Source organism: Drosophila teissieri, chromosome X (genome assembly GCF_016746235.2).
Source record: "Drosophila teissieri strain GT53w chromosome X, Prin_Dtei_1.1, whole genome shotgun sequence".
In the NCBI taxonomy this organism is placed as follows: Eukaryota; Metazoa; Arthropoda; class Insecta; order Diptera; family Drosophilidae; genus Drosophila; species Drosophila teissieri.
The window spans coordinates 19936220-19964074 of record NC_053034.1 but is presented as its reverse complement, the minus strand read 5'-3'; the positions used below and the strand labels follow the sequence as shown (position 1 = coordinate 19964074).

Here is a 27855-nt window from a genome sequence, read left to right as displayed (position 1 = left end):
GTGTATTATGTATGTCAGCCCCGCCTCCACTAATTATATATATACTCGTATCTGGTTCTTAGGGCCATGCTAATTGATTTAAATTCGATATGTGAGCCACTTACATTAGGGTTGACCATAAAAAAACAAACAAAATTACTAGACGCGGGTGTTGCTCCTTGAATTTGTCACTTGATATTCTGTTTTGAAATCTGTGATAAATTTTAATTACAATCTGAGCAAGATGATCCACATCATAGATATATGTAAAGTACTTTTGGTGAATTTTTCATATATGTGGTGTAGAGTTAGATGAACGATTTGTTGAGTTATATTCGCAAAACATGATCAAAATTATTGTTGATTATTGTTGATAATCGAACATATATCTTATTGGACATCAAATGCAAGCTAAGTATTCAGCATGCGTTCTTTTTAATACATGAATTACATAAGATTCCTTTCCTATCATTTCATTACGCAACGGCATACAATATTTGTAAATGAACATTCCGGTTGGGGTTCCCAGGGTTCAACAAATTCAAGTAGCAATCCCCGCCAGCTGCGATATGGCGACTATTCACAACACCACAAGCTCGCTGCTGCGCCCTTTTCCTCCCGTTTTCACGTTTTCCAGCTAGGTGACCCGCTCCGCCCCCTGCTCATCGGGACCTTCGCCGCCGCCGCCCCCCTGACCTTGGGCCGCCAGACATGTGCCGAGCAAGGCGGCCGCCAGCCGCTAGTAGGGGCGCCACACATCCGCCGACGGTTTGGGTGTGCGCGTCCTGATGGGTCCCCCTGCACCGCCCACTCCGCCCATGCCGCCCACTCCGCCGCCCAGGCCACTGGAGCCGCTGGCCGAGCGCGAGGTGGTGCTCACGTCGTCCAGGTCGATGGTCTCCACGGGGGAGGGGGATCGCCGGGTGGAGCTGACCGGCGGCGAGGCGTTGGGATTGGCGTTCTCCGCGTCCGGCGGATTGTGGGTTATCAGTGTGACACACCGCTTGATCAGGTTGACGCCATCGTGGTCCGGATTGCTGCCCAGTGGCGCCACTCCGGGATTCTCCTGGCCGGGATTTATATTGGCGGCCGCCGCAGCCGCCGCGTTCCGCAGCCAGGGGAGATCACTGTAGCTGCCATACAGCTGCGTATACAGCCACTGGCTGGATTGCGGCAGAAGCGGACTTTGCAGGAAGAGCTGGGCGGCCAGAGCGGGATTGAAGCTGTGACCGCTGTGGGCAAAGTGATTGCCACCTGCGCCGGCAAAGCCGCCAAATAACTCTGTGGGATTCTTGCCACTGCGCTGGATGAGGGCGGTGAAGGCGCCGCCCGAGCCGGGCGAACTTTCGCTGTGCAGCGTGCCCTGGATGCCGCCGCCATTCAGACTCAGTCCGCCCACCTCCGCCTCCGCCTCCTCAGCTTCCGCTTCCGCTTCTGCTTCTGCTTCCGCCTCCTCCTCGTCGTGGGTGAGGGGGGAGGCGAGGCTCTTCCGCGGCGATCCTGTCACCGAAATGCTGTCGCTTTCGAAGCCCGCGTCGATGTGGCTGCTGCTGTTGTGGTTGTTGCTGTTGTTATTGTTATTGTCGTGCTGCAAACTGGTGACCGGCGGCGGCGACGACGTCATCGGCGGCTGCACGAAGGCGCTCAGCTGCGTACCGCTCGTGGTGGTGGTGGTCGGCGATCCCTCCGGACTGGTGGTGCTGTGTGCCGCCCCCACGGTGGCCAGCTGCTGCTGCTGCTGCTGGTGCTGCTGGTTGTCGCCTGCAGGAAAATGGAAATTTGTTTATATGGTGTATGCCAATTGGTTTCAATAGGGATCCATCCCCCTGTCAACTAACCACTCAATCCACGCAGGCCACTGGCGGTGGGAAAGGCGGCCGCATGGTGGCCGAAAAAGGGGGCGGCGGTGAAGGCGGCGGGGCGACCGCCCAAGGCCATGTGGGCGCGCCAGTCGGGCGCATGCAGGTGGCTGTGCATTCCCACCAGGTGGTGTGCGAATCCTGCAAGGACATAGGCAAATAGGAAAGTTGGAAATTTAGAAAAATATGGAAATATTTAGAAAATGCAACTGGCTGGTGCAACAAAAAACTTCAAGTACTTCATATACTTCATATTCTTTCCCTCTCCGTTTTGAAATCACTCCCACGGAAGCTGTACGATATAGTATGATATGTGTATATTCCAAACTGCACTGTCTTACACTCGCTAGTATAGACTAAAATAAATTTGCTTGTGTTCAAAAAGTTTCATGTTTGTGTACCCTATACAAGCGTACAAGAGTATACTACATTCCTGGAGAATAATCTTAGGTAAAACTAACCGTTTCACACTTCCTTAATGATATGAGTTTGGATAGTTCATAAAAGAAATATTATTAAATTGAATAAAAGAAGTCGGTGCTATCATTATTATGTATGTGATGTATGTATGTGATGTAAAATACGTAATCCTTCATGTTTTGCGTACGAAATAAAAACCCCTCACTTTTACATTTAGCCATTTAATAACCATGACAATAATGTACGATATTGAAATGAGAAGGGAGGAATGAGAAGGTCAGCTGATGAGGGCTCAAAAGCGGTTAATTCCGGCCGAATCCCCGTGGGCGCCAAACGCAATGCCAAGACCAATAACCGAAATCTCGCAGCCCGAAAAAATGAGCCAAGAGCATGAAAGCCATGAAACTCGATGGAAACGAAGGCCAAGAAGAGGGGCAGAAAGCCAAAAGCCGAAAGCCTCGTCTCGACCACATATAGCCCACTGTGCAAGACCAAAAATGCTGCCGCACATTTCGGTTGCAGCAAAACAACATTGGCAAGGGACCCCCTCCAAAGGGGAGGACAACTACCCGCCCCCCTTCCCCTCCCCCCAACTTTCCAGTGGCGGCCATTGCTGCTTATGTACGAGTACTCGTGTAGAGAAGCCACCTGCCCCAAGACAAGCTTCTAAATAAATTCATTAAAATTATCCCCCAGCCAGTGGCGTCCCGCCGTCTCGCTTTCGCATTCGCTTCGTCTCTGTCGGCCGCTCCTTGGCCATGTCCATGTGGCCGCCATCAAGTGGCAGCCCACAGTTGCGGCCATCCTGCAGGATGCCCCCGTCCCCCGTCACCCGTCCCCCGTCTCCTCCAGGAAGCGCCATGGAAGATGCAGTCGGAGCAGCCCGAGAGGCTGACTAAGATGGCTGAAGGCATTGCCGACGGCGAAAGAGCCAAAAACGGACCAAAGGACCAAAAGGACCAGCAAAGAACACTGCTCGAATATCACGTATACGCCACGTTGGCTAATTTATCATATCAACTTTGAATCTTAGAAGGACTTGATAATATTATCTTATTTTTCGCGTATGATTGCCATTAATAACGACAGATCAATTTGTATACATAACTAGTCCAGATCTTTAAAATAAAATATTTATTTAATTATTTATTAGCGATGTCTGTATAGTTTACAAAACTTATACTAACATACGCGTAAACAGTACTAGCTACGAAGCCATCGACTATACAAACCCATATTTATAAACAATGTTTAATATAGTTTAAGGCTCAAAATAAAAAAAAGGAATATCGACCATTTTTAAACATTTAAAAGCGCTTTTCAAAGGAGTCCTCAGAAACAGTAGTGCTCTACCAATCAGTTATATGAGATTTTCATATGCTGTTACCTAAACTGTTTCGCCTTCTGTGCGACTAACTTTTCCTTTCTCCCCACTTGGCAAAATTTTTCTCACTGCAGCTGATTGCAAGGAGCCGAAGCTTAAGAAAACGCCAAGACGTGGCTGAGTCAAAGAGAGAGAGAGAGTGAGATAGAAAGAGAGAGAGAGACAGAGAAAGAGCTGAGAAGAGAAGAGAAGTGTAGAGTAGAGTGGAGCGGAGAATTCTCCGGCGGCAGACCGACCACAATACACTCACATGCCCGACACTCTCCCTCTCTCTGTCGCGCACCCAGCTAGCCGTCTCTTTCGCCGGCGGAGTGGCTGGCTTGTCTCCGTCTCGTTTTAACACACTTGAGGCCAAATACTTGGCCAAGTTTTGCGAAAGTTTGCAAACCAAAATTTCACCGAAAATGTGACACCAACGAACCAACCAAACGAACCACTGCAGCACCAGTCCTCCGACCCGTTTTCCCACCCACTCTCCCGATTTTCCGCCCACAGGCAACGTCTCCAAGAAAATCGTCTTGCAAACTCGGGCTGCTGCATTACTTGATTGGCATGGCTGCATGACATTTCCCATTTCCCATTTTCCACTTCCCACCCGCCTGCTCGGCACACATCCGCATCCTGTAGCTATGGCTATACCTATGCCATGCTATAGCTATGCTGTATCTGCAGCCATAGCTCTCTGTATATATGTGCGTATATATAGTCATTGATATCGGTACAATGCGGGCAAACTGGGTCAAACTGAGACAAGTGGAAGTTGTCATCATCTCGACAGTTCGCCATGTCTGCCTGATGTCTTTTCGATGCAAACTTTTGCTGCTCAGTCAAAACAGAGGCGGGCATAAAACAATCGCTGCGTGTGCACCTATAGATGTTGCACATACATACAAACATACATATGTACATCTATAGCCCCATATAGCAGCGGATGTCATTGAGATGGCAACTTTCGTTTGAGGACTTACAGCCTGACAAAGGGCCTTTCAGCCTTTCAACCGTTCAAACTTTCGCACTGAAGAGCACTTTCAAGACGTTTTCATCAACTAATGCCAGTGGGTGCTGAAGGTGCACACTCAATAATTTGGTAAATACTTAAAGAAATATGCCTCTAGGACATCAGTAATTGTATTCAATGCTTACTAACTTTCTAAACTCGTAAGTATTTCAAATCAATACCATTTGTATTCGCACACTGATCATTACAAATCATCGTATGGTTTGTACCGCTTAGCATTACAAACATTTATCTTAACTGGTTTTTCTTCCATTATCACATAATAATTATTTCTTATTTCTTAAGCTTAAATTAGCACACTTAAAGAGCAGAGCTCCGTTTCTATTATTATAAGTTTATATATAATAATTATTAGCGAAAGTGTAACTACCTAAGATAAACAGACACTTTCCGGAATACTAATCATTTTGGCTTTTTTCATATTATTATATCCTTTTTGGTTTGTATACTTTTAAAATACATCTGCTGGCGCTTCTCCAGCTGGGACCCCATTTTGTAGTAGCACACGCAAAATGGCCATAGTAACCGTCCGCAGAATCACGAGGATCGTTGTGGGGGGGGGCTTCCCCCACTTAACCCTACAGTGGCCCCTCATTTCGGGCCACCCCTGACCATGCCAAGGTCCTTTTCGCCCGAACCCCCTCTTCGCACCACTCCTCCATTTTTCAGCCAGTTTCTCTAGGTCCTTGTTCACATATAGAAATCGTTACCGCCCACGATTTCGAGTGCTACTTAAAGTTGGCGTCGACGCTGGCGCCGACTGCGGCAGAGGCAGCGACTGCGACTGCGACGGCGGCAGTGGCGATGGCGATGGCAGACCGTTGAGCAAATTGTGTTTTCCATATAATATAACATCACGTCGATTTTGAGTAACCCAAAACTATGTACATATGTATGCCACTGTCTGTGTCCAAAGCGCACACACAGCCATGAAAGTGGGCGGGAGCGAGGTGGACTGTGGAAGTGAGATGGCGAGCGAAAGAAATAGGGAGACAGAGAGAGAGAGAGAGAGGGAGAGTGGGAGAGAGAGAGGGAGAGAGAACGAGAAAGAGGGAGACCCCATAACTGCAACCTAAATATGCGGTCCTGTAAGGAAACCCTATGTGCGATAAAGGGTTAGCCGCTTTTGGTGTCAGTTTTGGGTTTGCCATTCCTCGGCTTTTCCACCGCTTTTCCACCGCTTTCCCGCCGCTTTTCCCTCTTCCCTTCGCCCTGTTTGCTTTTGCTTTAGCTTTTTTTCTTTTTTGTGCATTTTCTTTCCTCACGTAACGGTATTCGTCGATGGCTCGCCTGTGTGAGTGTATTCCCATTTGGGACACTCTCAAAGCCGCCTCCCACTCTCCGCGCTCCCCCCTCTTCCAAGGACTCTCCCAGGACCCTCCCCCCGTACATGAGTGGGTCTATCTGTGTGTGTGTGTGTGTGTGCCTCGTAGTGTGCGTAAGAGCATAACGCGGTGCCATTGGTGCGCCGCAAAAAGCTTTCATGAATCCTACGTCCTACGCTTCGGCTTTCTTTTCCCTCCGCTCCGCTTTCTTTCATTCTGGACTTTCTTCCATATTCTCTTTTCTTTTTTTTTGCCATTTTTGGGTACCGCAATGTGGGGAGATTCTGGTTGGTTGCCATGGGGCAAGGGGCTGGGGCGGGAAGCGGGGAATGGGGAGCGGGGCGCCTGGATGAGCAGCCCAAGTATACGACGGGCACACAGGGCGTATGCTTGTTGCCGTCGTGGGCACTTGGAGCGATACTTGGATACTCGATACTCGATACTCGATGGTCGGCCAAGAAACCCACTAAATCAGCAGAAATTTGTAATGTCAATTGATACTTTCGATGCGATGGTTGGTTTTTTACGAGCTTTTTTTTAATTTCTGCTGATCGTATCTGCAATATCTAACTGCGTTTAAGGCAAGAATTAAAGGTATTGTGAAACACAAATTTAAAGAAAATTAAATTGTCGCTTTCTTACTTCTTGCAAGATTTCCCACTTCTTTGCTAGATCTTTTAAATTAAAAGTTACACAAAATAATGAATTAAATAAATATAATTGGGTTCGAACAGAAGCACCGTAAATGCGTAAGAAATTTAATTGATTTCTAAGTTGCTTATAAATTTAAGATCGGAAAGCAAGCTCATATGTATGTATTAAATTAACAATGGCATATTGGAAAATTGCCAATTCTAACATGTTAATTTAACGAAAAAAATAAATCTCAGAATGTGCAACAGTAAGGTATTTTCTTAACTATTTACTCCAAGTAAAGCTGTAATTTGGAAAATTTATAGATTATTACATAATTATACACCGATTATTTAAGAACAACCTCAACTAGGGAATTTATATAAGAAATTTATTTTTTCCATTTTTTTCTAAACATACTTAAATTGGAAGTATAAAGAGTATATTTATTATGTAAAAAAAGCAAAGTATTTAATTTACAATGAATCCCAGGGATTTATAGTGTTTAAAAAAATGTTTCAATTACACGGTAATCAAAACACCATAAATCAGATGCATTTTTATACTTTATATAGCTTTCCCACTGATGAATTCGTACATCTTGGGTTCTTTCGCCAATAGCTTTCCCGCTCCCATCGACTTGCCGTCGGCAAACGCGCTGAAATTTCTATGCCACCGACGGCAAATGCGATTTCGCCGCCAAGGCTGCAAAACCCGCCCACTCCCGGAAAAGCCCAGCCGCCCAGCCGCCTAGCAGCTCAGCAGCCCACAATGAAAACGAAAGGCAACAGTGCGCGCGAAGAGCGGCCAAGAAAATGCTGCTGCTGCTGCTGGCGCGGCTGGAAAAGAAAAAGGAAAAGCAACAGCAAAAGCAATAACAAAACAAGAAACAAAAACAACAACGGCAATGGCAAAGGAAAAAAACTCAGCGGCGCGCAACAATTTCTCACCACAAGACGTTGCCTTGGAAAAAGAGGAATGGGCGCAAAAAAAAAAGGAAAAGCCAGCCGGTTTCCTAACTCACCACAAAATAAGGGGGTGGCGGGCGGATGGCCGTTGGTGGGCAGGGGGGGTGGCGCTACTGTTTCCCACTTTGAGCCTCGCCGACGAATCAGGGGAAATCGCCCAAGTACATGGCCCGCATTTTCACTCCACTCCGGTCGAGTTTCACTCGAGTTTCCGAGAGCGCAGAACTCGACGTCTGCGCACCAGCGCCATCGCACACATACATATGCGGCGGGAAAGCGACGCCGGCAGCAGTCGGAAAATAAGGAAAGCAAGGAAATTCTGTTGCTGTTTTCCGTTCAGCGCGGACATCGCGGCGGCTTCTGTGCTTTTGCCGCTGGCATTCGTTACTTACTGGTGAAATTTTCTATTTCTATTTTCCATTTTCTATTTTCTATTGACAACATTGAGCAAATGAATGGCCGAAAAATATGTTCCATTATGGCATAGCGAAACGATTGATTTTCTATGAAACTTGATTTTACAACATTAGTTTTTAACATTACGGAAATATCAAACAAAAAACATAAATAAGTTATTATAAATATGAGGAAAATTAAATTTGTAAATTATTTGAATTAAATATAATGTCAAGCTAATAAATAAAACCATCACAGCAGTACAATTAAAGCAAAGTTAATGCATTTTTATACCAACCATTTTAATGTTTCAGCTATTAATTTCAAATTATTTCATTGATAAGAAGAGCATATCATGACTAATTAAATTCCGTTAAGCTACCTTAAATCAAATTAGCAACTGTATTGCACAATTAAATGTACTTTGAATCCCTGCGAATGCAAAATAGTGAAAAGGATATGTTAACTTGAAGTTATTAGTTAGTTAGTTATTATTTAAAAATTAAAACAGCTATAAGCATACATATATGCTAAAGCTGAGATAATTCTAAGATATTTAACTTATTTTTATGTAGTAACAAAATTTTAAATATATACTTTTGCTAAGTCTAGCAATACTTAACATTTTCAAATTCATTAATAAATTAGAAAAAAGTGAGCATATTACAAGCATATAACTTGCTTGAAATGAAGGCATGCGTAGCCACGAGTTTCGTGACTCAATAAGTTAACAATTTGGCAATATGTTTTTAATATGTTTCTAATCCCCGACCGCCAATTTTGTGTTTCTCGGCTACCCAGCAACCGTGGAAGACAAATGCAAATCGCACAATTTTCTTCGCCTCGGCCGGCAAAAAGGCAAGGAAGCAAGTTAATAAAGACCTCCCAGCCAGGCAGCTGTTGCCAATCACTTATCGGCGGCATTTGGCACAGGTGAAAGGTCGCCACACCACCCCACAGCCACACCCCCACAGCCACCGCCCCCTTCGGAGGCAAAGTGTCTGTCATATCAGTATTTACATGTATTTGTTGTAGATTTGCAAATTGTTTTGGCAAATTTGTTGCTATTTTGTAAGCTCCTGACAGGGATCCCTGGCAACGGAATCCACTCCACTCCACTCCACCCCTGTCACCTGGAAAACTCCCGGCCACCCACACACACACCCACACACACGCACCGCACGCACAATTCACCGTTACACAAGTGTTGTCAACACATGCGTTCAATAAGTGAGACATGGGCAATGTGGTGTGGGTGTGAGTGTGGGTGTGGGTGTGCTGCCCGGCATGCCAGGCTCACACACACAAGGCCGCACCACCAACACCACCACACGTGCACGCAGAGAAAATTAATTATATTATATAATATATAAATAAAGTTATAAAGTTTAGTGATACAACTTTATAAACCAGAAAAATGTCGAATTACCGCACTTAGATATCTTAAATGATTTATTTTAAGTGTTTTGAAATGAAGTGAAACTGTACATGCGTTTCTCCCAGTGCACACACACACGCACACAGCTCAAGGCCAAGGCGCAAACAGGCCGCAAGTGATTGCGAAAAAAAATGGTAGCATACTTCTCAGGCAGCCGAAGGAAAAAATGTCCTGCCCCGGCATTTCGGCAAACATATTTTGGCGAATGTTATAAATAATTTTAAACGCACACCTTGTTGAACCCCCGTTGAAATGTTGCCATTTTGCAGCCTCCCCTTTTTTGTATTTCTGTATTTTTTTGGCACAGGCCACGACCCTTGGCGTATTAGTGTCGCATTGACACGTAAATTGACATGAAATTGAATCAATGCTGTAATATGTCCTTGGGGGGAGCAGGGAGCGTAGCAGGGGGGAGGGGGGGCGGTAGTCCCTTGGACTCCCACAAGGACAATGACTTTAAAATGCCGCCCTGCGTTTGTATGTGTTTAGCTCTTGTCTGGCAAATTGAGCTGTAGGCTGTGGGCCTCGCCTTAACCCCCCACCGCCGGTGACTGTGCAAATTTTGTGCGTCTGTCTGCATGTTTGATTACACGCACTAAATCATCTCATTCTTTCGCTCCTCCCCTGCCTTTTGGCATTTTTATTTATTTGCTGGCGGGGGTGATGCCGAGTTTATTAACTTGTTTAAAGGCAACGCCGTTTAACCCTTTAAGGGCTGCAGCCACCCCAGCAAGAACATGAAAGAATATGTTACCGAAGTCTAAGTTTGTGGCTGGGCCAGTGGGGGGTTAAGCAGTACTGAGAACTGCGCGTTATTAGATTTGATTTTCTTTGTTGCTAACATTCGATGTGAATGGATGATTTCACATGCTCTGCTTGGGAATTACCAAAAAAAATAATCAAATGCAAGTTTTAGGACAGGCAAACTTGGACAATTAGTATCTCTTCACTGGCCGAGACTTCAAAGCCACGCAGTTAATGAGAGCTCATTTATTTGATGTCATTGATTTCCGTCGATTGGCATTCACTTGCCGGACCGAAGCCTCAACACAAAAAGCGTACGCCCTCATCCAGGATAAACAGGATAACCATGTGTGTGTGTGTGTACTAAAATGCGCGTATATGTGTATTTGCATTTAAGGGTGGAGTCAGCGCACTTTGATCTTTGCCTTTTGCCTTTGACGGCGGACTGGCTAAAAAAGGGGTTTTAAATAAATAATCTTAAATAGGGAAAATATGCTCGTATGTCGAGCATTGTCTTGCGAAGCTCCGCGAAAATTAGCTGGAGCAGAAAATTCATTTACGACATTAGCGCATCGCCGCCTTTCTGTTTTTTTTTCCTCTTTTTTCTGTCTTGTATTTTGCCCTTCTTTCTGCGTTTTTATGACATAAATTACATCAAGCGCAAAATTTTAATATAATTTTCACTAAAAACGCAACGCGAAACTTTTTTAGTTACACGCCCTGCTCATCAAAGGAGCGAGGGGCACGGCGACGGAGGAGGGGCAGGGGGAGCAAGGCGTGTGTGAAACAGGATATCCGCTGCGGAAGCTACAAATTTTCCACTTTTCCACACACACACACGCAATTGGAGAGGGGAAGGTGGCACCTTGCAAAGGATGTGCGGCAGTGCTGGAAAGTAGGGAAATTTACGAAAAATGGCACTGCGAGAAAAGCGACAAGATCTTCTTGAATAAATAATAGCGCAGCTGGAATTTGTTTAAGAACTTCATAGAATTTGATACAACTTTGCTGCAATTCAACTACTCAGGTTCGTTGTCGCAAATGATGGTTGTTTTGCTAGGCTGGTTTCTCTCAGTGTGCCGGGCGCCCGGCAGAAACTTGTCACTAATGTGCCCCTGCTTACAACGCCATTTTATATTTATTTCGTTACATCGTCTCCGGGCGAAAAGGACGACGCTCCACTATGCCAAACTATACTATACTATGCTGTACTATGCTATATACTCCATGCCATAGTACTCAACTACTCTCGCACATATTTGCCGAGTCCTTTTAATCATTTGGCAAACTTTCCCTGACACGCAGCCCGAGATCCCGTTAAAGGAGTCAACTACGTTTTCCGCATGCCAAAAAACTACTCACCAACACACGCACACCCAAACACGCATGTGTCGACACAAAGTCCTTTTAGTTTTTAATGTAATTTTGAGACTTTTTCAGCTGCTGTGTCACTTTGCTCACGAGTGGCGAGCGGTGAGCGATGAGGGGTGAGGGGTGAGGGCTGTCGGGGTATACAAGGAATTCCCCGCCAATTTCCCCCGGGGTCACAACCTATTTCTCTAAGTGATTCGCCGGGACATGGGTAACAGTTGAGCCAAGGGTTTTGGACAAGAACATGCGAACTTGGTCTCCAGCTCAGGGGAATCTTCCAATTTGCCCAAAATGTCGTCGAAATTTAGCTACGTATTAAAGTGCTTAAGAAAACTCATAAAACTGCAGAATGATATTTTCAATAAATGCGTGAATCTAAAGTAAATATTCAAATAAATCTCCAAGTCGCTTGCTCGACTTCGTTAAACTAAAAGATTGTTCTAAGACTAAGAACTTGAATATTCCCATTTCCATTCGTATAAGCCCAATTTAATACTAGAGAAAGCGACTTGGAGAAAGTCAAGGCATGTTTGGCCATTAAGGGCACACAATTTCTGGCTGATTGCTGGCTCATAAATGATACAGTGCGCAAAACAAGTGGTCCGTAATCCTTTTGCCCGAAGCGAATCGTATTGAATGGAATCGAGGGGAGCTGAAACACCCGAAGGCCTCATAAATTTCATAGCGAAATTGTTAAATTTTAATAAAATCAAAGCGTATCAAAACCGATTTGTTCACCAAGCGACGACTGTTCCTTGCGTTTTTTATTTCCCGGGCACGGAACTCCCACCCCCCCAGGACAATCGTCCTTGCCATCGTTATCCTTGTTCGCAGCCTGGTTGTATCGCGTGTTTATTGTTGCAACAGTCGCGCGGGGCTCTTTAAAATAATTTAAGGCTTAAGGGTTGGGTTTGGCTTCGGCTTTGGCTTTTGCTTGGATTTTCGGGCTTCTGGGCGCTGTGTTTAACCCCCGGGATGCGCATTTCCAAGTCGCTTTTCGTGACTCGTTAAAGGATTAAAATCATTTTAATGGATTTTTCAAGCTGTTGTTTTGTTGTATAATTGTCGCCTCTATTGTGTCTCGCTCTGTTTCCATAAATAGGGCACACACACAGTTGGCAGCAGGGTGGCATTGACAGCAACCCATCGTCCTTTGTCCTTCGTCCTTTCCCCGTCTCATTTGTCATCATATTTATGCTAATGGCTCGAGGTGTTAATGAAGCGGCTTCGGAGGGCTAGGTTTTTGCCAAGAATTTCATAGAAAAGGTGGTTTGGGAGTCACAAGAACTCCTAACCAAGGCGAAGTTTTATTATTGTAGTATTTATTGAAATTATTGTCTATTTTCAGAAGTTATTTTCTTTTTTAAACCTTCAATATAAATAATAATAATAATAATAATAATAATAATAATAAAATAATATAGTATATATAATAAACCTTCAATATAAAGGCAAGACAGAATTGTACACCTAATTAAAAACGCATTGAATACAACAATTTCCTTTAGTCAAGAAACAAGATTTGGCCTATAAAATTGGTCTGCTTTTTAAAATCAATTTTGGATATAGTTTGATTTAGGAAAATCATTGATTTTTCAAGCTGCAGCTGTGCTAAGTTTGTGGCATAAATATATGAAATTTATTGGCTGTTTTGGTGACAATAAACCAATTAGTAAGCACTTAAAATGGATATCCAAGTCAACCGGGACGTAAAAGGAGCTGTTAATCAAACCTGCCTTTCCTAGCGACCCCACTTCGCGACCTTTTCAGACATAACCCTTGGCCCCGCCATCCATAACCCTTAACCCCAGCATCAGCATCCATAACCCTTAACCCCAGCATCCATAAAAGCGCAAGTCAGCTCATTAAGGACTAAGCCCGTCTCAATCTGCGATGAGTCCGAAAAAGAAGTAAAAGCTCGCGGCCATCGTGGGAAATGGAAATGTAAACCTCGGAACGGGGGCTCTTATCAGCGTAATGAGGGGTATTTCCGCGACCTATCGGGTTATAGACAAAGATCTCTAATTAACCCATTAGCCAATCCCAGCCCGATTTGGCAGCTTTCCGTTGGCCCAAAGCCGCCGGCATCGGGATTTTGGCTTCGGCTCGTTTAAACCCGGGATAAAAGGTATATTTATTTACAGCTAATTTCGCGTGTGGCCCGCGGCCAAAATAGACAGGCAATAAGCTCACCTGGCTTTAACCCCCCAACCACCCCGCTGGCTTTAACCCCCGACTGCCCATTTGACATTGATACGTGTGGTTCGGTGTCTAACGAGCGACAAGCCCTTGAGGCCATTTCCCAAAAGCCGCTTAGTTTCCAGTTTGGCTCCCATCAACTCAGTGCACCGAGAGAAATATGGGATTGGATTAAAGCTCTCTGACTTTAAAGTTAATTGAGCAAACGATTTTAAGCTTTAAACTTACAGACTTTACTATTAGTTTAGAAATTTCTTTAAGTGGAAAGTGAATTACACTTCTATTTATATTGCTATTTCTTTTGTGCAAACTATTTGTTCTTCTATGACAAACGAATAACCTAGGCATTTGAGTTTACTACATTACATTTCTCTCAGTGTGGCGGTGATGTTATCGCCTAAGCCTTCCGAATCCGATTCCCCGGCATCCCCCACCTGCTCCGCTTACCTGGCAACTTGAAGGGCAATCCGGCCATAAGTGGATCCGGTCCGAAGCGCTGTGGCCCAAAGGCGAACGGATGGAATCCCTGGTGTCGCACCTTCGATCTGGGCTCCCTGGGCCCGTCCACGGTCACCTTGATGGCCTTGGTGTAGGTGGCTATCTGGATGGGGTTCGTCGAGATGACAATCGTCAGTGTGAAGCTCTTGCCTGCAAAATACATTAGTTTTAAATGTTACAAAGATGCATTCGGAACTGTTAACTGGTATTGAATCGTTTGAATTCTTGCAATTTGTGGTGCATATTTAATCGAATTGTACAAATTGCATGCATTTATGGCGTTATTTTAATTTAAAAGCTACTTGAAACTCCTTATCAATTTCAATTAATTTACTGTTTTAAGCTCCGATCTCCAGCTTTATTTAAGTTTTAACACGCTCTTGTGAATTGCTTTAAGCCGCCAGCCCGGGCAAAATATTAAATGTTAATTTTCGGCGACCATTGCAATTCAATCGCGGGGCAGCATTACACACCACCCACCGCTACCAAAACCACCCACACCACCCACACCACCCAGAGAACCCAAACCACCTTCCCCAACCCACGTGGCACCCACACTTTTTGGCACTCCGCGGCAGCTGCAAATTATGCTGCGAATTTATAGATTTGCCATGACCCTTTGGGTTGCCATGGCCAAAGTGGAGTGGGTTCTAGTGGGAGACTGGCCGCCGAACTGCACATGGAAATTAAAGTGCGGAATTTCGAAAGGGAATGGAGAGCTGGAGAGATGGGGAGATGGAAACGGGCAGCGGTAACGTTTTCGCGAAAATTAACCCCCGACGGAGTTGTGAAAGCTTCATAAAAACATCGCACACACCAACATGCACCAATGCAGACATGCAGACATGCAGATTTTCAAATTTCCAGATTTTCTGATTTTCAGAGCGGAGCGCATAAATGAATGAACGACTGCAGGATGCTGCAAGTCACGGGGGTCATGGGGGTCATGTCGGGGGCAATGTCGGGGGTGAATATATGCACTTCCTTCGCGGCCAATGCAATATTAAGTAGCGCGCGGCGACTTTGACATGCCAACTATTGTGGCTGTGTCTGGTCCATTTTCCATATTCCATATTGCATATTCCAAATCCCAGATCCCAGATCTCGTGCCCTTAACCCATCGACCCTTAACCCTGCACAGCCCGACGAGAGAACCCACCCCCGAAAACGGTGCGCTGCATACTTGGAATATCCATAAAGTGGAACTCCCAGACGCGCGAATACAAAATTCATTTGCCAAACATTTTAAATGCCAATGTGCTCGAGTTAATCAACGAAGGTGAAAAACTCAGAGGGGAATGTTCAGCTTTGGGGGGAGATATCTTATAGACTAGACACAAACCGATTAAATCGAAGCATATTATTAAATATTCAAAAATAATTGTTACATTTTCCACCCATTGCTATTACTATGTATTATGCCCATGATTTTAGCATTCAGTGCATTCACCTCCTGCTCAGGAAAACTACGAGCGAGTTGGGTATGCAAATTTGCCCGGTCATATGGCCTCATAATCCATTTAATGCACCCCAACCCGACGCATAATTTCAAGTCATTTGCAGCTTTCTGGTCTACAGGAGTACAGCCAAATAGAAACACATAAAAAACAAACAAACTTCTTAGATTAATATTAAATTAAACGAAGCATGCAAAAAACGCAAGAAGGCGGTAATCATTAAGACAAAGGGCAGCAAACAAACTGACGACGTCTGAATTTTCCCCTGGCTCCGAGGCTGTAACGGCTGCAGTGGAGCAGCGGGAAACGGGAAAGCGGGAGAGCGGAAAAGTGGGGGAAAAGTGGGGGGAAAACCCCAGAAACCCACGCAAGAAAACAAATGAACATAAACACAGGCGAAACGAACCAAGAAACCCAACAAAATGAAATGAAACTTTTTTAATTATGCGCCCTCAGCAACAGCACAGCAAAGCAGAGCAACAAGCTGGAAAAGTGGGTGGGAAATGGAAAATCCCGAAGGGGGGTGGTGTTCGGTTTAGTGCTGGAGCGGGGGTTCCAAGTCAACAAGAAGGAGTAACCAGAGAAGGCTCGCAAAGTGGCTAAAGACAAAAGACTTTGGCGTCGTCTATTTTTGTTTTTCGTATTTTTTGTTTGTTTGGCTCGCTTTTGTGTTTTGCCAAATGAGCAAGAATTGCAAATAAATCTGTAGCTGCTAGCCATTTTCCACCAGGCCTGCCCCTGCCCGCCCCCTCTTGCTGCCATTTTGCAGGGGGGCGTGGCATGCACAATAACGGCGACAAAGAACTTTTGCCTGCTAATAAGATGAAAAACCATTAAAAGTCGACACAAGTCGCGTCCATTGCAAGTGGAAAATTTGCGGGAGACAGGGGGGGTGTGGCAAGTTCAGAGGAAGAGGCAAAGTCAAGTGGGTGGCAGTGGGTGGCAGTGGGCGCGTACACTGTGTGTGCCGGGTTAAAATGTTGTCATTTTCGCAACAAAGCAGAAATTATCACCACTTTGCAAAAGGCGACGACAACGACGACGACGACGGAAAAGGAGCTGGAAAATGCGGAAAAAGGGCTGGGAAACTCGAGGGGGCGTTCCGAGGGGTGGGGAGTCTCGGTGGCGATGTGGACAAAGTCTGCACCCTTTTAAAAAGGACCCAACTGCGCCATGTGTGTGAGTGTGTGTGCGTGGGGACACAGTGGACGCCAAGGTAAGTCGTAGATCGAAACGGTTAAGAACTGCTTATGGGTGTAGTATTTATAATTCGGTATAATAACAGTTTATAGCCAAACTAGTGTGTTAGTCGAGTTTATAAAACTAAACTGAGGCTTTTTAAATAATTTAATAATATACTATACTTACACATTTTTATGCAGTGCCTTACGAATCTTTCCCTTAATCATTCCCTTAATTCTAATGTCAATGGCTTTAATTCCACTGTGACTCATTTATGTGGACGCCAGTGTGTGTGTGTGTGTGTGTGTGTGTGTGTGTGTGCCGGGCGCTAAGTGATTTTAAAACAAAGTTTTTGAAACGTTTAACCTTACACAACAAAAATGTTTCATTTGCTGGCAGAGCAGAGTAGAGCAGAGCAGAATCCAAAGCCTTTGCCATTGCCATTGCCATTGCCTTTGCCTGCATTTTAACTTTCGATGCTGATAATGAAGGCAGACCTGCCCCCAAAAAGGGGGTGGATGGGCGGATGGGTGGGTGGATCCAGGACAGCAAGGACACCGACAAGGGTTCGTATGCTTAGGCAATTTAATGGCTGCCACTGCCACTGCCACTGCCACTGCCACTGCTGCCTTTTGCCTTGTGCGGCGTTAATGTCGTTAGTAGCATGGCGCCATAATTATAATTTGACATAAGACAAGAAGTCTGAGGTTGACAACAAAATGACATTTTAAATACAGCAGGATGCGGAACAAGGATTCAACCCCCACAACGCACAACTCAAGTCAACGCAACTCAACTCAACTCAACTCGACTCCGTTGAAGGACACGCCCATCCCGAAGGCGAGTGCTCGTATTTAGACACTTAACAGATCATAATTTCAACACTTTGCCTAATGCCAGTGAATTTGCTTAATGGCCGGGCTTCATCGACCATTTCCAGGGGATCAAATGTCGGTGGAGTCGAACTGCCGCCTTCTTAGCCATCTTAGCCATCTTAGCCTTCTGTCTCCACCCACACATGCTCGAAACTTTGCCCTGAGCCTCGGCAAAAAAAGATATCTTGGCATCACAGTTCGCCCAGTTCGTTGGGTCCAGTCGAAAGTGCCTCCTTCTCGGCAGCTTATTTGCATAAGCTCCACTTTGACTCCCCAAAGGCACTGAGATGCGAGCTCCACGCCAGCCATAAATATTCATATGTTTATTTTATAGCGAAAATACAAAGTTTGTGTGGGGCGGGCTTCCCTTTGCCTTTGCCTTTGACTTGGCCAAGTTGAGACTGCGTTCAGACATTTTGCTGATTGTTGATGTTGCCACTGTCGCTTCAAGCTTTTTATGCTCAAACTGCAGATTTGTATCCCTACTCTTTCTTGAACTTGAGGCTAGCACTTGTCTTGACCAAGAACTGCCCATAGCAAGCCGTCTTAAAGTTTCAATTCGAAACTAGTTTCCATGGATTACTGGGAATTACTTTGGAGCCCATTATTAAGTTATCAACCAGCACGCACTTGAATGTATTTTTAATAAGATGCCGACTTGCAAATGTCTTTCCTGGTGAAAAATCTACTTCTATGACTTTCAATGCGCAATGCTTGAGCTTTAAGGTTCAAGTTTGGCTGTATTTATTGATAATGATTCAGTTTCTTGGCCTTGTATCTGCACTATAGTGCTCTGTCCTCGTGGCTTTGCCCATTGGAAATGGGACTTTCGCCCGAGGCTGTTTTTCTTCTCGAGGCGAGGGTGGATTTAAGAATAATGAGAGTGGGACGCGATTTGGTTTCACTCGGTTTTGGTTTAATAATCATAAATTGTAACCCCTTTCGACGCGACTTCTCAACTGCGCGCTGTGTTGACATCCGTTTTTTGTTGTTTCGCTGTTTCGCCCAAGATGATGGTGGATTTTTGGATTTATGTTACATGGCCGCCGGGCGAAATGGCGATGGAACAACTTTCTCACATGCCGAAAAAGGAAATTAAATTTGCAGCCAAGTCAGAAATTATATTGGCAATAAATGAAGACACAGCCGTAGACGAGCGGCGAAATGAGACCGAGTCCCAGACGCTGCCTGCAATTACGGCCTTCGCCTCGCAGCTCTCCATTGGCGGCGGGGTTGAGGATTGGGGGTTGGGGGTTGGGGGTTGGCTGACGAAACGCCGGGGTGCTGAGATACTCGTATACGCAATGCTGCCAAACAGGAAGCCGGAATCGACGTTTATTAAAACGGAAACTCGAGACAACTGTGCGGCGGCAGCGTCAACATCAGCACAAAAATCGGGCAAAATCCGGCGAAAAAGAAATCTCGCAAAAGGAAAATTCAGGGGCGGTGGAGGTGGAGGCGGAGGCGGAAAGAAAATAAACGCGACAAAGACGATGGCGACAAGGACATAATTCTGTCCTTGGGGCTAGCTGATAAGCCACCCCCACCCACTGCACCACCAAACACCCACCACCATCCAGCCACCGCCCACCTAACACCACCCACCGCCCACACAAAGGACGGCCGCTAAATTGCAATTTCCAAGATTTAAGCGTGAACAATAAATGTCACATAATCTGTAAGTAGCCAAATAAAGGGACTAAGCTATTTAATTTAATTTATCGCATTTTAAACATCCAGCAAAACAATAAGGCCACCGACCAGACGAACGGCACAAAAAAAATGGCTCAAATAATATGTATATAAAGCGAATTTATTGATTGCGGTCGCTTGGCCCAGGAAAATCCGAGAGCCGTGACTTTTAAATACGTTTTGGGGCACAATTTGTTGGAATGTCCTTCGATAAGAGCAGCAGACATGAATTAAGGCAGATAGGTTAAGATAACACGAAATTTACTGGCAATTTTTACTTGTGTTTTTTAAGGTGTGGCAGGAAACCAGAAGGTGTAGAAAACTGACCCCTATTCTAAGTTCTTAGTTAAATAAAAAGTAGTTTAATACATTGAAGAGATTGTTTTCACTAACCTAATCAAGAGATTAAGTGCAGTATGGGTTTTAATGAATTTTCTTTTATTACATTGTATCCTTTATGAAAGGAACACATTTTATACACTCGCACTTTTCATGGAAATTGGTAAAAAGTTACATACTTTGTAACTTTACATTGTTAGGGCTACTTTGGGACTATGGAATATTTCCCAGCTTTTTGACGCTCTCCTGAGCAAATTTGAATTTCAAAATTAAGAAAACTGACCCCTATTCTAAGTTCTTAGTTAAAAAATAAGTTTAATACATTGAAGAGATTATTTTCACTAACCTAATCAAGAGATTAAATGCAGTGTGCGTTTTTATTGAATTTTTGTATCCTTTATTAAAGAAACACATTTTACACACTCGGACTTTTCATGGAAATTGGTAAGCCATGGAAAAAAGTTACATACTTTGTAACTTTACATTGTTAGGGCTACTTTGGGACTATGGAATATTTCCCAGCTTTTGGACGCTCTCCTGAGCAAATTTGAATTTCACAATTAAGAAACCATGGAAGTGTCAACAAATCTTGAGGGCCAGTTGGGGTTTTCGGCAACTCCTTCTGCTGTTTCTCAGGACCGATGATGCGGGCAGGAAAATCCTGTGACACATTTCATTATACAAATATCAATTAAGCACACGGCAAACACACAAATGACTAGATGTTGTGTCCGTGTGTGTGTGTGTGTGTGCGTGCGGCAACACCAACCGGAAGTTAGCAACCCCAGGGAAAGTCGCGGGAGGGGGCGGGCTCGGAAAAAACCTGTCATAAGGGCTGGCGGCTGCTTAATGAAAATTAAAAATTCAACATCAAACGCAAGGAGAATGTAAGGCAGCAACAACCCCCACGGGCGAAGAAGTGTTAATGTGCCATCTGATTTATTTATGCCAGCTGTATGTGGAGTGTGTGTGTATGTGTGGGAGTGTGTGTGTGTGTGTGCGGATTGCATGAATTTTGTGAGAATTCGTGACTTCAATTAAATTCCATTCGATACTCAAGGAATTTCCAACCGATGATGCGCAAGTAATTTCCGAAATTGGATACTGTGTGCCACCAGCAAACAGGCAAATACGAATGCAAACAAACACAAGTCCCGCTCCTTGTGTTTGTCTCTGTATATGTATTGCCTCTCTGTATGTGCGTGTGTGTGTGTGTGTGCATTTGTATTAAATCAAATTTTAATTGCGCATACTTGTCCCTCGGCAAATATTTGCAACGCTCGCTCGCCACCGCCTTTGACTGGAACTCCGTCTCATCCGCCAGCGAAACTGGTCAAAATGCTTTAGCGACAAGGAATTTGAGGCCAACACACATACTCGCACGCACGCACGCACACACACACACACCCACCCACACTGTTCAAACAAACATTATGAGCCAACAGGCAAACAAACAAACAAACAGACAAACAAACAAGCAAACGGCAAAGAAAATTCAACTGTTTATTCGCCCACCAAAAAAAGAAAAGTGTATAGGAAGAGCATTAAGTTAAGCCCTCGGAAAAGGGAAAGGGAAAGTCAAAAAGATCACATTTTCCAGAAAGTCCTTAAATCGCTTGAATCGAGAATTCATAGAATGGTGTATTAAATAACAAAAGTAGAGGAGCATCTCCTTTAAAAAGAGTAAGCCAAATGCTCTATAAAAATTGCTGTATCTATTAATATTTGAAATTACTGATATGTGATTGTAAGAAAATATTTTTATTTTTATTTGCTACAAGGCATAAGAAGCTTTTAGTCGAATTTGGAGGCCAAGTTGATAAAACTAACTCTAAGATCTGCCACCCTGCGTACACTGTAAACAATTTATAGGTGCTTATATGCATTTTCGAATATTTTTAGCCTTATAAGAGCCTGTAGTATGTAGTAAGGAGTGTGTATATTCTAGTGAATGTTATAAAAGTGTTATTATGCTCGGTAATTGGGAATGGGTTAAGTAAAACGCTAGCCTGGAACCTGGAACAAACTAATTTGAAAGCCATCTTGGCCTCGTCTAGGAATCCGCTAGCTGGAATTACAGATGCCAGGGTAGTAGGGGTAGCCAAGGCTGAAGCTCACTCGGCTGTAATTCCCCTAACGATGCCCGATGGAATCCTTGCCAAGGAGTCTATATAAATAACCAGATGGCGAGGTCATCGGGCGGGTGGCGGGTTGCGCGCGGACTTCTGCTCTTCGGGTGGGTGGCTTTGTGGGTGGTGGGGGCTGGTGGGCTGGTGGGCTGGGCGTCTACGACTAATGCCTAAATAAGTAGAAGCCGCCGCTGCCCCGCCCCCAAGGAAGTATCTAAGCGGCAGCGCCTAGGAAATCTGTCAAATGTCAACGGCAGCAGCGAGTTGGCAACGTTGACGTTGGCTCATTAAAAAACGAACTTGTCCCGGTCGAAGTTGTTTGTGTTGTTCTCTCTTGCTTTTGCTTTTGCTTTTGCTTTTGGGACTGTTGCTGACACCTGGGCAAAAGTGTTGTGTGTGTGTTGGTTTATGCACAGAGCAAAATCAGCAGGGCAGTTGCAAAATTCTATGCGAAATGAACACAATTGTTAGCTTTTCTACATTTGTATGCTTTAAATCGTGTTATTCTTAAGGAATATTATTTTGTGCAAAATGGAGCCCATTATACCTTTATAAAGTAAATAAGTTGTTCGCGTTCGCTACTAGCTTAAATATTTATATTTAATTCCTAGATATTCCTAGAAGCTGCTTAAGATAACACAAGTCAGGGAAATATCTTAAATTAACAAGTTTTGTTGGATAAAAAACTATGTTCACTTTAAGCAAAGTTTGCTTTCTAATGCCCGTGTTTAGGTGATACAAATAAATGCGTTTTCAAAGCAGCTTTATCAACGGCATAAACCAGCTAGGCATTTTCGCTCAGTGCTCTTCGCAGAGGCCTTGGCTCAAAATGGCGACCATTTTGGCTGTTGGCCTGGGCGTTTATCACATTGCTGCTATTAATTAAGCTTAACGAGGTTACCACTCGCAACCACACCCCCTCGCCGAAAAAAGGGGGCGGAATGGGTGAGGGGGGGGGTGTTCATCTTAGTGCGGCAAACTTCATAATGAAATTTCACCTTCATCTCATTAAAAGTCTTGAGCATTTTTCGAGCGCGAGTGCTGGAAATTGATGCGTGTCAGTTGGAAAAGGGTTTTTTAGCCCCAGTCGAGAAGGCAGAGGGCAGAAGGCAGTGCCACGCCCCTAATCCCCAGAAGGCGCCCAAGTCTGTTTGCCAGTTCGTCTGCCATCGCGCTCTCGAGTTTTCCAGCTTTCGAGTTTTCCAGCTGCTGGCTGCTGGCAACGCTGGGGCGCACATTTAATTTTTAATGAAGTTTAATGGACGCCGGATGCTTTAAAGAAACTGAGCAGCGGAACTCGGAACTCGGCAACTCTGCCACTCTGCAACTCTAAAGCACAGGAACTCAGTAGGGAACAGAGCTGTAAAAAGGACCACTGGAATATTCACTTCAACCGGAGCTGGATGCACTTTTTTCCTTCAAATCTTCAGTTACTCTTGCAGCTCTAATGTGTGGTCCTTTAAGCCACTTGGCTGGATTCGCAATCATTACTTGAAAAAATTCTTATTAATAACTAACTATAACTAGGTATAACTTAAAGTATTGCAATGGTTATCAAACGATCACGAAAACAATCAATCAGCTAATGCATTTGACAAAACTGACTGACAATCAACTAACTGCACTCCCGAAAATTCCTTCCTAGGACTTCGTAGGACCCAGTCTACGGGTTTGAACTGAGCAGCAAGGATGCAATAATCACTTGCAGTTAATTAACATATTATCTGCAGCTTAGATGTTGCATTGCACTTTGGTAATGCACTTCAAAGTGCTGGCGCATCAGTGTGCAGCTCTCATTTACATGCATATGGCATCAATAATTACATGTGCCGGACCCCCAAACCCCTCATCCCGAACCCTTAACACTTCACCCTTAACCCTTGGCCGCCCGCCTGCCCTGCGCCTGCAGAGAAATCTCTTTCGACGAAACGGCATCCAAGTGATTGTAATTCATTAGTCGACAACAACAAGCCCGCTGCATTTGTGCACATGTATGGGAGCGGTGCATGTGTGTGGGTGTGGATTATGCAGTTTCCGCTTGGCTGCAACTGCAGTTCCATTTCCCCGTTTGCCATTTCCACGTTTTCCATTTCCACGCCTTCCACGCCTGCAATTGCGATTGCGATTGCAGCTGCTGATGCTGATGCCGCCATTTTATCTAATTGCGTTGCCCCCAAACCCAAACGGCATTACGCATACGCCGCGTGGTCCAAATCATTAAAATTACGAGTGCTTCACGCACGCGGAAAAATGAACTGGGCTCCAAGCAAAACGCGGCGAGGGAACCGCAGGATGGTCAACATCGTGGGACCGTGTTCAGCATAAAGGTCAGTTCTAAACATTCCAAAGACAAGGAGCTCTTACTCATAATTTGAAAAAAGAGTCATTCAACAATTAACTTAAATAAATTGAAATATTAGTTTTATGACGGATATAAAAACCTTAACATAAGCTTATACATTATACTCGTTTGTAACGAAAGGACAAACTAAATGCCATTCAATCCGTTACATTTAAAATGTGCTATGAACATGAAGCCTTTGACTGTCTACATGTTTAGCTAAATAAAAAGATAAATATCCTTGGTGAGAAAAATGAAACACACTTTCGAGGATCAACCAACGTGGTTCATCAGGCGTGTCCTTCTCCGCTTCCAAATCTCGTTCCATTCCCATAGAACCCACGAACGAGAGGGCTGTCCCTGCAATTGCGATAATGAAAGGCTCTTTTACAGGACTATCAATAGAGCTGTCCTCATGCGAGCCACCACCCTTAACCCAGGCCACCCTTAACCCACGGAGGCCCTCATAAATTTGCTGCATACCGAAGGGCGCTGGAGCGTCTGCAGCCTTGACAACTGCAAGTGGCATTAGTTGTAGCGAGTACAAATACGAATACGAATACGAATACGAATGCAAATACAAATACAGATACGAATACAGATACAGATACGAATTCAACGGACAACAATTACAATTGCAGGCTTTGCATTACTTTTCCCTAGTACAAGGGATTTGCATTTGTTTGCTAATTGAAATTAAGCAAATAATACGAAGCGAGACTTCCACCCACGTAATCCCTTTGTAGCGCATTAAAACGAGAAGGGTTCGAAAAAATGAAAGTAAATAAAACGGCAAAAAAAAAAAGAAACCGAAAGGGTTCCCGTTTCGGGTTAAATAATTTAAATCCATTTGTAAAACATTTGATGCTGCCCTTTGGCAATTGTCACGCCCCTCAGCCCCTTTGCTCCTTTGCTCCTTGGCTTCTTTCGTTTTTTCCCACTTTTTCCGCCGATAATTAGTATGGAAAAGGCCCTTGGAATAATCAAATGTTTAAAAAAGATTTGCCAAAGTGAATCCCGAGGAATTATTTGCCACTTGAAACGTTTAAAAATGTCAAACAAGAGGATGGCCGAAGCGGATGAGCGGATGGCTGGATGGATAGATGTGCTATAGATTGCTCCAAAACGCCGCTGATGAGGGTGCCCAAGGAGACCTTAACCCACCACCCCTCACCTACCACCCACCCCCGCGATTTGTCGCTTCTTTCGAGGGGTCAGACAAACTTAATGAGCAAATTGTCAAATGCCGCGGCAAAGCGCGCACTTAGACATGCCCTGCAAAGTCCCCAAGAAAAATAACTTGGGCGAAAGTAAAAGTTGCCGGGGCTTTGAATAAACAGTTACGCTGATTTAATTTGCCAGCAACAAAAAAAAAATACAAAAAAAATAAGAAAGAAAAAAAAGCAAGAGCGAAAATAGGAAAAATGAAGGCGAAGGAAAATTCTATCACAGTATGTTGTCTGTCACCCTCGATTTGATTTTTAAATTGCGTTCGTGATAAATTGACGAAATGAACAGCAATAACGGCGGCGAGAAAAAATCTCAAGCAAAATTGACAACTGTCAAGACTGTCTGCTGTCTGCCGTCTGGCGCCCCTTCCCATTCGACGCCCCTGGACGTCCCCAATAGACATATAAAAATTAACTACAGACTACTTATCTTATTTGCTGATGCCTGGCCAAAACGAACCGTGGCCCCAGGACCAAGCAAGGACCAAGGAGCAAGGATCAAGCGCCCGGAAGCTGGCTACAAAAGTTTGTCAGCGGCTTTTGATGTGTTGTCCTCTGTATGGGCAAGTGATTGTGTGTGGATTTTTGATTATATTTCTCGGTGCATGGGGTGTCCTTTTGGGTGTGACAATATGCAGGGCACAGGAAGCGAGCAATCAGCGCGAATGATATGCCAAATGGTAATGACCAAAGTGAAAGAATACAGCCAACCAGACTTTTTTCCATCATTCTTGCACACTCTTGGCAAAGTGAAGTGGGCGAAGTAGTAGCAGTGAGTGGATAATAATAACATTTATGTACATATAGCAAACAAACATCTTAAAGGCACAATTTGGGACTGGTGTTTAAAGGAGGATTTTCTAGTATATTTGCTAACAATTCACTCACCCCTTCCGCTCCTGCCCACGAACCGCAGATCATTGAACTTGGCCACCTGGTTCTTCATCACGGCCGTACAGTTCCTCAGCTCCCCGCAGAAGTTCTCGTCGTTTCCGGCTCTAATGGTCACTATGGTGCCGTCCATGACCTCGCCCAGTGCCAAAACCTTGAAGGCGATCGGTAGAGTCTTGTTGGATCGCCAGTGCGTGGGCAAAGTGGTGCAGACCTGTTGGCATATTAGACAGTACTTATGAGATTTACATATTATAAAGCATCGAGCTTTTAAATCAACTCGATCACTAAGCATTTGACGCAAACAAGTTTTGTAACTCATTTCTGTAAAGATTCTTAAGAAAATGCGAGGAAAATGAAGGATGGTCGGCCTTGCGGCGGTCACATTCTTTACTTTTTGACTATTGGTCAGATTTCGACATGTTTTGCCAAGTAAATGGACATGGATAAGAAAAATAAAACCTCATTTAAGCTCCAACAGCATTTTAATGCATTTGGGCATCAGACAGATTGTTATTGGTGGCTCTGGTAGTTCCCCACATCTGGACGATCTTACGGACAAACAAACGGACAGAAAGTCATAGAGAGGGACATTCGGACGGACATACGGACATGGCAAGATCACCTTGCGTAGAGATCCTGATTGGAAATAGATGTATTTATGGTACTCTACTGTTTATACACATTTCCTCTAACATCTATATAAATTTTGACACCTAGTATACAATTATACGCAACGAGCATCATTATTTTAGCCGCGAACTTTACAGAAACACAGAGTTGATTTGTTCTATAGAGCGCTTATTGGCTTTGCTTAGTTCGCTGAAAGTGATAGTCTGTGCAGCTATGAGATATGGGTACCCACCACATGTGGAGACCCCGTCTTGACCAGCTCGCCAGGATGTTCGGCTAGCAGGACGTCGACGGTGCGCTCGATGAGATTCTCGGGGGTCAGGTAGGGACTCGTGTCCACGGGCTTTGTTTTAACATTATTATTATTATTGTTGTTGTTGTTGTTGTTCGTGGTGCTGTTGTTGTTGTTATTGTTGTTGTTGGTTGCGCTAGTATTGTTGTTGTTGCTGGCAGAGGACTCAGCATTCCGCCGCTTCGTTGTGGTCGTTGTTGCTGTCTGTTGTTGCTGCTGCTGCTGCTGCAACAACTGTTGCTGCTGTTGCTGCTGCTGCTGGTGTTGCTGCTGGTGCTGCTGCTGCTGCTGCTGTATTTGATTTGAGGTGGTCGAACTGACCTCAGCAGAAATGTGCATTATTGCAGCTGCTAGCTGGGCACAAGGTATTTCAGGGCCTCTCTTTGGTTGCCAGTACTCAGTGGATTCAGTGGATTCAGTTGCCGGCGGGTTTCGTGGGTTTTCGGTTTGATTTCAATGCCTGCCTCAAAGAGTCGACGCTTTCAATCCGATCATTGTCAGCTCATTTGGTCAATCTGGAAAATTAATGTGGACTGCCAGTGAGATTCGGACTGCCAAAGGAT

The 27855-nt window shown here is 44.5% G+C and overlaps 1 protein-coding gene across 1 annotated transcript; it reads right to left on the bottom strand.

Annotated features, from left to right (window-relative positions):
• Nucleotides 1-718: 718 nt before the first annotated feature.
• On the bottom strand, nucleotides 719-27631 carry LOC122624755. Its single transcript, XM_043804441.1, has 5 exons — nucleotides 27233-27631; nucleotides 26365-26581; nucleotides 14182-14382; nucleotides 1818-1979; nucleotides 719-1740 (listed from the first exon to the last, which is right to left on the bottom strand). The coding sequence occupies exons 1-5, from the start codon at nucleotides 27629-27631 to the stop codon at nucleotides 719-721; spliced, it is 2001 nt and encodes a 666-aa protein (XP_043660376.1).
• Between the last annotated feature and the right edge of the window lie 224 nt (nucleotides 27632-27855).